A 15,975-nucleotide genomic window follows, 5' to 3' on the forward strand; every position below is an offset into this window, starting at 1 on the left:
ACACAATGATCAAGAAAGTTGTTAACATTCACATTACATATTTCTGTCAAGGCAGTAACTGAAATAAGGTTGCAAGTGAAATCAGGTATATATAATGTGTTATGCAAGGTTATTCTAGGGTTCAAAACTACATTTTCAATATGTGTAACATGTTTAACAGATCCATCAGGTAGGTTAACAAGTTGTGGTATAGGTAGTTTATAGGCTGAAGAAAAATTGAAAAAATGACAGGTCATATGATTAGAGGCACCAGAATCCACAATCCAATTACCCTGTGGACAACAAGTGACACTATTTGAACAATGAAAAGAAGCAATACATGCAAATGTTGAACTGAAATGTGCAGCAGAAGATTCAACAGCATTATCCTGTGGCATTTTACCTTTAATAGCTCTCTGCATTTCAAATTGAATTAGTTTGGAGATATTGTCATTAAATGCTGCATTTGGTTCAGAAACAGGATTAATTTGCTCAATCTTGACATTATTATCAAAAGTCAAAGGCATTTCAAATGTCTACTGCACAAAATAAGCTTTAGTGACTTGCTTATTCGTCTTAAAATCACTAAATCATTCTGGATAGCCATGAAGCTTTAAGCACTTCTCTCTAAGGTGCCCAGATGTCTGACAATAATCACAGAATCTGTCAGATTTTGGTTTGTTATTATACCTGGAGTTATCAATATTTGTAAATCTTCTAGATCTAGAAGGTCTTTGAACAGCCAGAGCCATTGTTGTTTCAGTAAACTGGGAAAATGCTATCTGAATTTCATTTTGTCTTTCAATGTTTAAAACCATAGCATATGCCTTAGTAGAAGAGGGTAATGGCTCCATGATCAATATTTGATTTATGACATGATCATAATGATGATTTAATCCCATAAAGAATTGAATCAATTTTTCTCTTTCTTCAAACTTAGACAAAGCCTTTGCTGCTCCACAGTTGCAACTAGGTAAAGAGCATAAAACTGATATTTCATCCCAACATTTCTTCAGCTTTGTATAGTATGCAGCCAAAGTAGAAGTACTTTGACTAATATTCACCAATTCCTTTTTGATTTGAAAGAATAAAGGTCCATGACCTTCACCAAATCTATGAGCAATATCATTCCACAGCTCCTAAGAACTGTTGGTATACAGAAATTCTTCAGCAATTTCTCTGGATATTGCATTCAGTATCCAAGATATGACCATAGAGTCAACAGTTAACCATTTTTCATGCATCGGTGAGTCTACAGGAGATTTAGCAATCTTACCTGTTACAAAGCCCATTTTCTCCTTTGCTCTAAGAGCCAGTAACATAGATCTAGTCCATGAGAGGTAGTTAGGGCCGGTGAGCAAGAAGCTCACTAATTTCAGATTAGGATTATTTGAATTTGATAGAGACAACGCATCATCTAATTCAGCTTGAGAAGCCATTGAAATTAGTGATAAACAAAATCAATAAAATGATCAAGAATAAGAATTTAATCAAGAAATAATCTAACAACAATGAAGAAGAAATGAAGTAGAACATATTGAAAACAATACAGAAATGCTCAGATCGAGCTCTGATACCATGTAGAGAAAAATTTCTCCCTTGATGAAAGAAAAATTTACAGAGAAAAAAAACTGAGTTTCTCGTTTTATGTACAGCTATTTATGTACAAAATCTAAATTTAACTGCTAAGTAAATAACTGAATTTTGATCTAATCCTATTGCACTACAATTCAACATATTAACAAATTTGGCGCCAAAAATAAGTTATGAATTTGAATTCTGTTGCTGAGCTATAATAAAATCAAAACTTGTTATTGTGCATGCTGTTGCTTCTAACTGTCTTGCTGAATCAGTTGCATATTCCAATAGAGTAGCATCCATAAAAAGAATAATACTAAATAAGGAAACTAATAAAATGAGAAGTTTGTTATAAATGGAACAAGTTTATTTAAACTAGATTTACATAAAGTTTTAGGGTAAAATAATAGTTTTGATTTATATATTTAGAGTCTATAGGGATTTGGTATAGATAAAAATTGCCCGAATGCTAATTAAGTATCAATAACAAATGGTTTGTGGATTTTAATTTTTTAAAGTATTAGTTAAATGTTATCGATAGCCTTCTAACTCATGGATATTATAATTATTTTTAAGATTGAAATTGATGGGAGTAAAGATCTATATCGCAGGAATAAATTAAATTATAAAGTCCAGGTAAAAACTGCAGAAATAAATTAAATAAGACTACAAATTATAATAAGACAACACCAGCATATTCTTATTATAATTAATCATAAATTATTCTACTAAAAATTAATTATTGAATTCCTTATTGAAATTAAATTTTCACAACATAATAATTTATATTCCTTATATTAAAATCACATATACTTATCAAATAAAATAAATTACTAATAATTTATTTAAATAACAATTTTAAACTTTAATTTATTTCATATACGGGATTAAAAATCCACTAGCAAATTTACACAATAAAACCTGATAAATTTATTAAAAAGTGCATTATTATTTTCTGTTCTATCATTAATTAATATTTTATAAATATATCTCACTTTTGTCCAACTCATCTAGTTATATTATGCTGATAAATGAACTCACTCTTTAATAAATTTAAAAATAAAACAATGTATATTTATTCATAATAATTAAACTAAAATTAAAAATATTAATCTTATTTCTAATGTCCTAGTCAATATAAAATCAAGTTAAATACATATAAAATGTATTAACACAATTATTATTAAATATGCTGAAAAAATTATTTAATGTAAATCTCTAATTAAATATAATTAAATAGTTATTCACAAAAAAACATTCAAATCTTATACTATTATATTTGTATAATTAATAGTATATATATCTATTACAAATGTCTTGAATTTTAATCCAATTCAAACTATTTATACCAAAACCAAAAGAAAGCTCCTATTCTTTGTAGATTGGGGTGTAACCATTTTCATCTATTATAACACATAGTTAGTTTGATTTTGTAACCAAATTCAATCCAAAACATTTTTCATTGATTAACCAATGGTTAACCATTCAAACCAACCATCTACCAGGATTAGTTTCGTCAAGCCACAAAAAATAATCTATTCAAAATCAACAAATATGAATTACATATAGGGTGAATAGAATCGAATTGACCCTAATAATTTTCAATTATTAACTAGAAAAGTAAAAAATAAAAGTAAAATAAGGAATTTTAATGAAGAGAGAAGATAAAATAAAAATCAAAATAATTAAAGAAAGCAAATATTAAAAGAAAATTAAATCAATACAAATAAATTTCAGTGGAAAATTAGAATTGTGAGAATTGATTATAAAAATAAAAATACATTTATCCATCCCAACAAATTGGTTCTAGTTATAGAATAGATTATTCATAACCAATCTCTCTTTAGATATAAATTAATTAGAAAATATTCGCTAATTAATCATCGTTAACAAATAATTCAAAAAACATCTATTGAATTTAATTCACCAACCACCTTAAGATATAGAGAGACTCAATTTTAACTAAAAAACTAAACCGCGTAGTGAATTCAAGTTAAATTATGCAATTCCTTAATTAACTATTACTTATTGTTGAATACCTTAAGTAATTATGAACTTCAATATCCAAATTAATAATATATGGTTTTGAAAATATGAATAATAAGCCCTATTGATCAAATAACAAAACAATAACAATCTTAAGAACTGAAATTGGATAAATATTGAAAGAATAAAAAATGAACAATGATATTTAAATCTTACAATTCATAAAAAAAACTGAAACTCCAATTTAATATCAACTAGAAATAAAACATTTAGGCACACGCTTGGGAGAAAACACAAAAGAAAAGAAAAGAGAACATCGAAGGAAGAGAAGATGATGATTGAGCTGAATCTTAACTAAATTTTTTCTAATCCCTTCGAAAATAAGAGATATTAATTGCTTCTATTGGGACTCTCCTTTAATTTATTTTCATTGGGAGCAGATTTCTAGATTCATAGAAGATAATATATCGCATTTAAGGAAAGAAAATCACATAAGATCCCGCGGCTTTGAGTAGTGGTGAGCATTCGGTCGGTTCGGTTTAAAACCGAACCGAACAGAATAAACCAAAAACCAAAATTTTAGTATTTATGAAAATCGAACCGAACTGATTTTGGTCAGAAATCGAATCGAACCGAACCGGTCTGATTCGGTTCGATTCGGTTCGGTTTGATCGGTTTCGATTTTTAATAATTTTTTTATTTTTTACATTTTATTTTTAATATTTTAAAATTTAATTAAAATATTTTAATCTTAATATGATTTAATTTCTCTATATTATTAAAAAAACATATTATTATCACTAATCGGTTCGATTTGGTTTTTTCGGTTTTTTTCTGATCAACACCGAACCGAACCGAAATAACCGAAATTTTTAAAATTAAAAATCGAATCAAACCGAAATGTATAAAAAATCGAACTAAATTTTCAAATCAATTCAGTTCGGTCGATTTTTTCGATTTGAACCGAATACTGCTCACCCCTAGCTTTGAGTGATGAGATATCTTTTATTTGAATTAGTTTCTACTCACTGTCAAGTCTGCCTCTACTACTGTTCAGAAGTTTGTCCAAAAATTTGAATAAATCTTTGATTAAATCTATTCAGCCACAACAGATAATCAACTTATTTTTTTATGATTTTTTTTATATTTTCTATTTATTAAAAATATGACAAAAAATATATAATTAATAGAAAATCATTTAAATAAATGATATAAAAAAAGAAAAATATATGCTGAATTTATGATCTTTCATTCTACAATCGCATCGACTATTAAAATTAATTTACTAGTTAATGGTATACTAATTATAAAATATAATAAAAAATTATAAAAATATTATAAAAAATTAAATAAAATAATTAAATTTAGATATTATATTTTAAATAATAATGAAGCAAAAAATATCTAATTAATCTTATAAATTATACATTTTTAAATCTTGCGTAAATTAAAAACATTTAATTTTAAAATAAAAATTATAACTTTAATTTTAATTTTTCAGAAATTAAAAAAATTAAAATAATTTTTATATATTATTTTAATTATTTTTAGAAATGTGACTAATTTAATTTTATAGAAATCAAAACATAAAATATATTTTGTACATTATTTTAACTCTTTTTTATAAACGTTGTTACTTTTAAATTTTGTATGAATTAAAAATTAAAATAATTTATATATATTGCAGAAAAATAAAATATCATATCTGCAAAATATATTGTAGGTGTAAAAATATAACTAATTTTTTATTTTTTAAAAATTAAAAAATAAAAATAAAATAATTTAATTGAAATATTATATTCCTAATAACAATAGAGATATAAAAAAAATCTAATTAGTATTATATTCAAACTAATCCAACATAACTATTTAATTAAATTTATTAAATTTATTAATTTGGATTGGATTGAATTGGTTAAATTTTATAAATTGAAATAATTCATGAACACCGTATTTGTATTAAGGCGAGTTTGTTTAATTTTATAAATCAAGTTTATTTAATTTTATAAATCGGTAAAATTAATTTATAAACTCTAAAAGTTAAATGATTTATTTGTTTATAATATTTTTTGAATTTATAAACCGAAAAAAAAAAGAAAACGCAGTTTTTCATTTTAAAATTAAACATTTGGATATATTTTTAGTATAGATAATTAATTAATGGTGGATTTTAAATTGCACCATTTTACTTACAAATAATATTTAATTTAGAGTAGATTTTAATCCATATGCAAATAAGATACCATCCTTATTTATGAGTCTAATATAAATTCATTGCTCTAATTAATTGAATAAAATATATATTTTTATTAATTTTAAATCTCATATTTTAAATTTTCTGGACATATACAACCATAAGGTTAAAGAAAATAAAACTCTTAAAAAAAGATAAATTGAATAAAAATTCACAAATAAAATAAATACACTAAATAAATTGAATAAAAAAATATCATAATTTGTGTAGAAAATGAAATAAATTTTTGTACATCAACAGAAATTAGGGAAAGACAGTGAAATAGAAATAGAAGATCAGAAACTTACCTTATTTTATTTAATTTGGAAGAATGAGGGCAACTTCTATATTCTGCAACTTATTTAATTATTTATCTTTCCCTCAATTGAAATATGAGATTAATTTTACTAATATAATTGAGTTTACTTCTAAGTTTTAGCATTTGAATTCTATTATAAAACATTCATGAAAATAATTTTTTTTTTCAAATTTAATACAATATATATAAAAAATGGATGTAAGGCAAATTTGAGGAAAACAAAAAGGAAAGTAATATTTAAAGCATCAATGCTCTTAACAAGAGCACGCATCTTGAGGATGATCAATCAGTCGCTTCAATTTAAAATCGAATCAAATTGAATAAATTAAAAATTAAAATTTTAATATTTATAAAAATCAAATCAAATCGATTTTAATCAGAAACTAAATTAAATCGATATAATTCAGTTTCATTTTATCGATTTGAATTTTTAATATTTTTTTATTTTTTACACTTTATTTTTAGTATTTTAAAAATTTAATTAAAATATTTTAATTTTAATATAATCTAATCTCTCTATATTATTAAAAATAATATACTATTATGAATTTGATTTATTTTTTTATCAAAATCGAACTGAATTAAAATAACTAAAATTTTTAAAATAAAAAATTAAATCAAATTAAAATAAATAAAAAATCAAATTGAATTGTTAAATTAATTTAATTCAATCGATTTTTTTAATTTAAATGTACGTCCATACGATGCGTTCCAAAAGAAGATTCCAGGGCATAGGGTACCCAACAAGTCCCAGAATCATGATGTAAAATAAGAATTTTTTTTGAATTAAAATATAATTAATTTAAAAATTATATAAAAAGATTTAGTGAAAATATATAATTTGAAGCACAAAAAACGTTCACAGGTTAAAAAATAACGTACAGTAGAGGCATGATTATCACGACCTTAATTAATTTTTATTACTGCATTTTGCAACGGCTTTAACAAAACAATAGTTCCCTTCCTGCAAAGCCCGACTTGAATTTAACCATTCAATTTTTTTATTATTATTTATTTATTTTAATTTAAATAATGACGTGCCAAATTAGTTATATATATCTAACTCATGCTTTCCAATTTTACCATTTTTTTATCTAAGCCTGTGTAAGAAAATTATTATATATATATATATATATATATAATAAGTGATAGTTATATTTTTATAAAAATTAAATATTAAAAATTAATAATAAAAAAATTAAAGTGTTAACTGATTTTTTAGATAAATATCAAATATTAAATTATATATTCAATTTCAACTATAAAATTAAAATATCTATTATATAATTTTTTTTCTTTTATAATTAGTTCCCAGTAATATTTAAATTTAAAAACTTTTTAATCCAAAAAGGACTTCATATTAATTTGCTAAAGTTTAATTATATATATGGTTGATCATGAAATATATATATATATATATATATATATATATATATATATATATATATATATATATATTTCTAAAAAATGTTTATTATGAGATCTCGACATTCATACATTGGTTACGTGATTTTCACTTAATCCTAACTTTTTTATTAAATTAATTAATTAAAAAAATTTACATTTTAATATTTAAATTTTAATATAATTAATAGATTAATTTTTATATTTCTAAAATCAAATACTTAAATTTTAATATAATCGATTCATCCAAATTAAATATTATTCTATTTATAATTTCGTTAGTCAATTAATAAAAGTAAAAAAAATATTTAAAATATTATAATAAACGCTTAGATTTTTTTTAATATAATATCTTATTATATTTTCTAAATTTTAATGTAATTGATAAATTAATTTTTTTATTTTTAAAATTAAAATTTTAATTTTTTTTTATCTTTAATTAGTTTAAATTTACAGTTATTTTAACTATTCTAGATATTAGTACAAAATTAGTGAATGATTAATTTTTTTTTAATTTATAAGAATTTATGATCTATTTAAATATTATTTGATATCATTTTAAAATTAATTGTAAGTATTTTTTAAAAATTTTAAATTTATAAATATTTAATTATTTTAATGAATGAAAATTAAAAAAAAAGTGAAAATTAGTTAAATAATGAATGGATCAAACATGTTGAAATGGGCTATTCCTTACGGGCTTTGTATTAGATTTGCTTGTTTTGACTCTCAGGCCGAAACATTTCCTGAATAAAAAAGTTCACAATAATTTATTTCAAACTATTTATTTTTTAATAATTAAAGTATTTATTCATTTTACAAGATCGCGTATAATTTTATAGACATTCATTTATATTTTTTTTATAAAATAAATCATATTAAACAAAAAATTAATATACTGGCCTAGAGAATTTGCAATAAATAAATAAATAACTTTTAACCAAAGTTATAAATGCGACAAAAATTAACATTTTAAATTATGTTTCATGCAATATTTTTTCCTGACTTTAAAAATACTTGCATTAAGCATAATATATTAATTATATATAAATAATAAATATAATTTTAATATATTTCTCTTTATTTAAATTTTAAAATTCTGAATTTTATTTTTTTAAATAACAATAACAATAATAGAAAAAATGTTTATTATAATTATAATTATCATAATAGAATAAAACTCAAAATAAAAAGAACTCTAATTAATTTCCATGTGAAAATTTCTATTTTTTGTTTGATCATTTAAAATATTTAACCTCTATTTAAAATAAATCATTTATAAAAAAAATTCCCACAAATTACATAAAAAAGAATTTTATGCAGTAGATTCAATAAATATAATTAATTTTATGAAATAAAATATTAGAAATTTAATATTTTAATATAATTGAGTTTACTTCTGAGTTCTAGCATTTGAATTTAATTTTTACAATAATCAACATTTATACCATTTTTATTAAAAAAATGAATTTGGGGCAAATTTCAGACAAAAAGGGAAAGTAATGTATGAAGCATTTAGGGCAAAATTCAACACCCTTAACAAGAGTCTGTCCTTGGAATATACAATTTTGGAGTAAAAAGAAGGTTCCAGGGCATAGGGTACCCTACAAGTCTAAGAACCATGATGTAAAATAAGAATTTATTCTGAACGTTAATAATTGATTTAAAAATTATTAAAAAAAATTTAGTGGATAAATATGATTAAAAGCACAAGAAACGTCCACATGTTCAACAAAAAAACGTGGAGTCGGAGGCATGATTCTCACTACCTTCACCAATTATTGATGAAACTTATACCTTAATTAATCTTTATTACTGCATTTTGCAACGCCTTTAACAGAAAAACACTCCCTTTCCAAGAAAGCCTGACTTGGATTGATCCATTCAACTCTTACTTTTTTTTATTATTATTTATTTATTTATATTTAGATAATGATGTGCCAAATCCGTTATATATATCTTAACTCATAATTTTTCATTTTATCTTTTATATAAAAAAAATTATTTCTGCCATTAAAATAAAAATATATATAAAAAAATTCAAAATTTAAATTTTAATCTTTAGGTTTATTAAATACTGCATACACATTGTATTAGAAATATAAAATTATTCTTTTTTTTAAATAAAAGAATAGGGATTGAAAAAGTAGAATTTGAGATTTCTCAAATTTATGTATGCACTTTATCACCGAATTAAATTTATGTTCCAATATAAAATTATTCTTAAAATTTTCATATACATATATTAAAATTTTTAAATTGAATATTTTTTTGACACGTATACAATTGAAGGAAAAAAATGTGAGAAGATTTGTATATATATATATATATAGATTGCCATGATGATGTGATGTTAATGATGATGATTATCATCATAACAAGCATCACCATTAACTTATGATAATGCACATGATAAAGACCAAGTACCTTATGAAGCAATAATTGTAACCACATCTAAAACTATAATCATAATTAATTCATTAAATTTATTTTTAGTCATGGAGGATATGTGACTAAGATATAATATTATATATTATAATTGTTCCTCACCATCCCCACTACCATATATATATATATACATAGATTAGAGATCAACCATCAAGGCTCCGGATAATAATCCGATTTTCTTCTGTGATCACACTATGTCACAAAGAGTAGCTGCTGAGAATTTGCCAATTGTGAGAGAAGGCTCATCGACGGTGAAGAATCTTGTGGTGGTGAGAGAGTACCATGAAGAAAGAGATAAGATGGCGGTGGAGGAAATGGAGAAGCGATGTGAAGTTGGCCAACGGGGAAAACCATCGTTGGTTACTGATCTCTTGGGTGATCCAATATGTCGTGTTCGCCATTTTCCATTTCATGTTATGCTGGTAAGCGGTAATTAATTAATTAAGAGGATAATTAATTAATAAAATAATTAAGCAGCTATTGTGAGATTTTGTTGCAGGTTGCAGAATATGGGGAAGGAAGAGAAATAGTAGGAGTGATAAGAGCTTGTATAAAGACAGTGTCTGCAGCTAATACCATTAAGAATGTGGCTTACATTTTGGGTCTCAGGGTCTCCTCGGCTCATAGGTTTCCTTTTTAACTTAAAAAAAAACATTCTTAGCTTTATACCAAACATATTAGTGATGGCATTTTCATGTGTGGCTTTGTGGAACATGATTAGATTCAACCATAAAGTGAAATTTTTTGTTCCTCGTATCATGGAATTAAGGCAAGCTTGCCTGTCATTGACACATGTTAACTCTTCTTCCTTTTAATTATCTTTAAAAATATTCCTGCATCTTTAGACACAATGTACTTCCCTTCACATTGGATAAAAAATCAATTAATTAATCATTTATTTTAATAATATTTTTATTACTGGGTATATGCAGGAGGTTCGGTATAGGCACCAAGCTAGTTCAAAAAATAGAAGAATGGTGCAAGCAAAAGGGGGCAGAGTATGCATACATGGCCACAAATTGCACCAATGAACCTTCAATCAATTTATTCACAAGAAAATGTTCCTATACAAAATTTCGTACCCTTTCAATATTGGTGCAACCGGTTCATGCCCATTACAAGACAATAAATTCTAGGGTTGCTATCGTCCGGCTAACTCCGAAACTCGCCGAAATGATTTATCATAGAGTTTTCACAACTAGAGCAGAATTCTTCCCTAAAGATATTGACACAATTTTGTCTAGTAAGTTCAATTTAGGCACGTTTATGGCCATGCCCAAAAAATTTCTCCCTCAATGGGACTCTAAAACAGGAAATCTTCCATCAAATTTTGCAATCCTGAGTGTTTGGAATACAAAGGAAGTGTTCAGATTGCAAGTCAAAGGAGTTTCAAAGTTCAAGTATGCATGCTGTGCGGGTTCCAGGTTGTTGGATTCTTGGCTGCCATGGCTGAGGTTGCCTTCTTTTCCTGATGTTTTCCGACAATTTGGTATCTATTTCTTGCATGGTATATATAAAGAAGGTAACTGTAGTTCGCGGCTATTGAAGGCTCTGTGTGCCTTCGCTCATAATATGGGTAGAGATGATGATGGATGTGGAGCTGTTGTGGCTGAAGTGGGCCACTTGGATCCTGTTAGAGATGTGATCCCACATTGGAGGAAGTTTTCTTGGGCAGAAGATTTGTGGTGTATCAAGAAGATTAGTGATGAGAAGTATAATATCGATGGAAGTTGTGAACCGTTAGATTGGATGAAATCTAGGCCAATTATTTTTGTTGATCCACGTGATTTTTGACTATCACGTGTTACTCTATGTACTTGAAACAAAAAAAATATTAATAGTCAATTTTAATACAAATTTTCTTGAAAAAATTATTTCCCCTTTATTTTCCACTTAATACATAATCATCTATCTATTTTTTTTTAAAACTTTGTAATAAATTGAAAATGAAAGACTCAAAAATATAAATCTAATTATAGTAAAAAAATTATTATCAAATAAGTGGATTAATTAATAAGATTTAATTTAATGATAGTTATTTTCAAAACTAGAAAAATTTTTATATTTTAAATTTTAATTACAATTAATTGTATTAATTATAAAATTAAAAATATCTAATATATACTATTTTTTTTCTTCTACAATTAATTCCATCTGATATTTAAATTTAAAACCTTTTAATTTTAATTAAATAAAAAATTAATAAATAAATTAAAAGAGGTTAAAAAAGAAAAAAAAGGGAGTGGAATGAAATTAATAATGAAGGGCGAGTGGATGGTCCCCTACGCCCATTCAACAGAAAGAAAATAAACAACACTTTTAATCCTTTCGGCTAAAAACATAAATTAATTCCACCAAACAAAAAGCAAAAATCAGTGTAATTTAAAATATTAAAAATAAAAATAAAATAAAATAGAGCCAATAGCCATGTGTCAAGGGATCAACTCTTTTTTCTCTTTCTCTTTATTCTTTATTAAAATCAAAATCCCTTACGTGTCAAAACCCTACTTCTTATTCTTTCTTATTTCTCACTTTCTCCTTTCTTATTATTAATTAATTGCCCCAGAGATTAAAATTTCCTCTCTTTTATGTCCATGGATCCAAAAGGCCAAGGGGTTTGTGCAAGCCACCATTGCCACTAAAATTTAAAAGCTTTTTCACTCTTAAGCATATGCTATATATTCTCCAATCGTTAGTTTATTTTATTTATTAATTATTTTTTTAAAAAATTGTACTTTTTTAATAAATTTATTTAATATAAATTTAATTAATTAAATTAGTAATTTTCAATACCGAATAATATATATCAATAAAGAGATTAATAATTACTAAGTACAAACTCCATATCTAATTCTTAATTTAATGTATTAAATAAACATTGATTTATTTTTTAAAGTCATAATTAATTTTAGACACTATTTTTTTTATTAATTTTAAATGAAAACCTTAATTCATGGAAACAATTTTTTTATAGATTTATTCAGAAATAAAATAATTAATATATATATAATGGATTTGGGGAAAAATTGAGGAAAAATGAAAAGTAATGTTTGATGCATTTAATTAGGGCAAAATTCAATGCCCTTAAAAAAACACGTTAGTCCTTAGAATATATATAATTTTGGAGGGAAAGGAAGGTTTCAGGTGTAGGGTACCCTACAAGTCCAAGAACCATGATGTAAAATAATAATTTTTTTTGAATATAATGTATAATTGATTTAAAAATTATTAAAAAAAAGAGAAAAAAAAATTTAATGAATATATATGATTAGAAGCACCAGAAAAATCCACATGTTCACGTAAAAAACGTGGAGTAGGAGGCATGATTTTCACCACCTTCACCAATAATGACGTGGCAAATTAGTTATATATATCTTTAACTCATGAATTTCAATTTTACCATATTTGGTCACCAATAATGACGTGGCAAATTAGTTATATATATCTTTAACTCATGAATTTCAATTTTACCATATTTGGTCAAGCCTAGTTGGTGAAAATTTCTCTCATCACTCATATAAAAATGAGCCATCAAACAAAAATTAATTAATATAGTATCAAAGTTTATTGATTAAAAATTTAAAGTTTAAACTTTAATCGCTATGTTTATTAATTAAATATTACATGTAAGGATGATAATGAATTAATTTTTTTTAAATAGTCTAAATTATAATAAAATGAATATAAAATATTATAATTAAATTTAGAACGGATTTATATTTAAAAATTAATATTTAATGTGGGTTCGGGTCAATTTTTTATTTTAATCCGTTTATATAAATAATTAATTTAATATAAAAATATATTTTATAATAATATTTATATATTTTTTATATATTTTTATTTAAAAAATAAATTTAAAATATTAATTTTTAAATGTGAATTATTAATGAAAAATATTTTTATATAAATTATTAATTAACATATAAAATTAAACGATTTTAAATTTTTTTCGGATAGTATTAATAATCAAATTTAAAATAAATTTGAGTAATTTATATTAATTTTAAGATAAATTGATAATGCAAATATTCAAATAGATTAATATTTAAGAATACCCTACCCATATATAAGTAGTTGCATGTTTATATTAATAAAATTGAAATAAATTTAGTAATTTATATTAATTTTTAATTGAATTTAAAATACAAATATTTAAATAGACTAAATTTCAAGAGTATCTTATCCATAAATGAGCAGCCGCATATAAAATTGTTCTTGAAACTCTCATACACGTATATTTAAATTTTTAGATTGAGTGATTTTTCACCACCTATAATACCAAATTTGCTAAAATCTATACAGGTAGACTCTAGTAATGCAAGTGATAAAGACCAAGTGCCTTATGAAGCAATAATCGTAACTGCCTCTAATCTATAATCATAATTATTTAGTTAAATTTATTTTGAGCCATGGAGGGTATGTAACTTAATATATGAGAATATATATATAAAATTTTCTTTTATTTAAATTTAAATTTTAACCCTATTTGAGCAGTATTCGGTTCAAACTTAAAAAATCGATTGAACCGAATCGATTTAAAAATTTAGTTCAGTTTTTTATACATTTCGGTTCGGTTCGATTTTTAATTTCAGAAATTTCAGTTATTTCGGTTCGGTTCGATTTTAATCAGAAAAAAACCGAAAAAACCGAACCAAATCAATTAGTGATAATAATATATTTTTTCAATAATATAGAGAAATTAAATCATATTAAGATTAAAATATTTTAATTAAATTTTAAAATATTAAAAATAAAGTGTAAAAAATAAAAAAATTATTAAAAATCGAAACCGATCAAACCGAACCGAATCTTTCTGACTAAAATCGGTTCGGTTCGGTTTTCATAAACACTAAATTTTCGGTTTTCAGTTTATTCGATTCGGTTCGATTTTGAACCGAACCAACCGAATGATCACCCCTACTCATAAATTTAAAATGACTGTAAAAACATAAATTTATTCCTCAATATATATGTAGATTAATTATAAACAAATACTTTCCTTAATTCAAATGAAACTTAAAAAAAATTATTAATATTATTTCTTTTGGCTTGTCTACTATAATTTGGCAAAACACTTTCCTAGATGTGACCATGATCAAAGCATTTGCTTTTCTCTTTTTTTTTTTTTTTTTTTTTTTTTTTTTAAAAATTCCAAGGATCCTCCTTATATATATAAATGTTTCTGCACATTTTTAAACACAAGGTACGCACTCCCACATTGAACAAAAACCTAATTAATTAGTTAATTAATGGATATTTTTCATAATTTTTTTAATTTAAAAATTAAATTAAAATTTTCATTATTGAATATATCAGGATGGTCGACCTAAGTACCAAGTTAGTTCAAAAAATAGAAGAATGGTGCAAACAAAAAGGGTAAAGTATGCATACGTGGCCATGAATTGCATCAATAAATCTTCAATCAATTTATTCAAAAAAAATGTTCACACAATATTTTATACTTTTCAATGTTGGATATATTATATTCATATCCATTGTAAAGAAATAGATTTCAGCATCGCTATTATTTAGCTAATTTAGAAATCTGCGAGAATAGAGTATCTGTAGAGTGTTCGGCACAATTTTTATTTAAAGATATTGACACAATTTTGTCAAATAAATTCAATTTAGGCACATTTATGGTCATGTCAAAAAAATTTCTCCCTGAATGGGACCCAAGACAGGAAATTTTTCATCAAGTTTTGTAATCTGAGTGTTTGAAACACAGAGTTCAGATTGCAAGAGAAAGGAGTTTCAAAGTTCAAGTATGCATGTTGTGTGGGATCTAGGTTGGTGGATTCCACTAAGGTTGCTTTCTTGTTTTCAGACAGTTTTGGTGTCTATCTTTTGCATGGTATTTATATAAAAATAATGAAAATTAAAGTGTTAAATTTTAAAAATAAAGAGATAAATTCATTGATTATACTATATTTTAAAGATAAAAAACAATTTTTATCATTTTATAATTATAATTATAAAATTAAAATATCCATTATTTATATTTTTTTCTGCACTAATTAAAATT

General features: G+C 24.0%; 2 protein-coding genes across 2 annotated transcripts; one reads left to right on the forward strand and one right to left on the reverse strand.

Annotated features, from left to right (window-relative positions):
- Positions 1-569: 569 nt before the first annotated feature.
- On the reverse strand, positions 570-1,418 carry LOC110625576. Its single transcript, XM_021771212.1, has 2 exons — positions 1,138-1,418; positions 570-1,092 (listed from the first exon to the last, which is right to left on the reverse strand). Exons 1-2 carry the CDS (start codon positions 1,416-1,418, stop codon positions 570-572), a joined length of 804 nt encoding a protein of 267 aa, XP_021626904.1.
- Positions 1,419-10,113: 8,695 nt separating this feature from the next.
- LOC110626425 (probable N-acetyltransferase HLS1-like) lies at positions 10,114-11,818 on the forward strand. The gene is made up of 3 exons (XM_021772321.2): positions 10,114-10,369; positions 10,447-10,574; positions 10,880-11,818. Exons 1-3 carry the CDS (start codon positions 10,142-10,144, stop codon positions 11,739-11,741), a joined length of 1,218 nt encoding a protein of 405 aa, XP_021628013.1. The 5' UTR covers positions 10,114-10,141; the 3' UTR covers positions 11,742-11,818.
- Positions 11,819-15,975: the final 4,157 nt, after the last annotated feature.

The sequence above is a fragment of the Manihot esculenta genome, chromosome 11, assembly GCF_001659605.2.
Source record: "Manihot esculenta cultivar AM560-2 chromosome 11, M.esculenta_v8, whole genome shotgun sequence".
Lineage (NCBI taxonomy): Eukaryota > Viridiplantae > Streptophyta > Magnoliopsida > Malpighiales > Euphorbiaceae > Manihot > Manihot esculenta.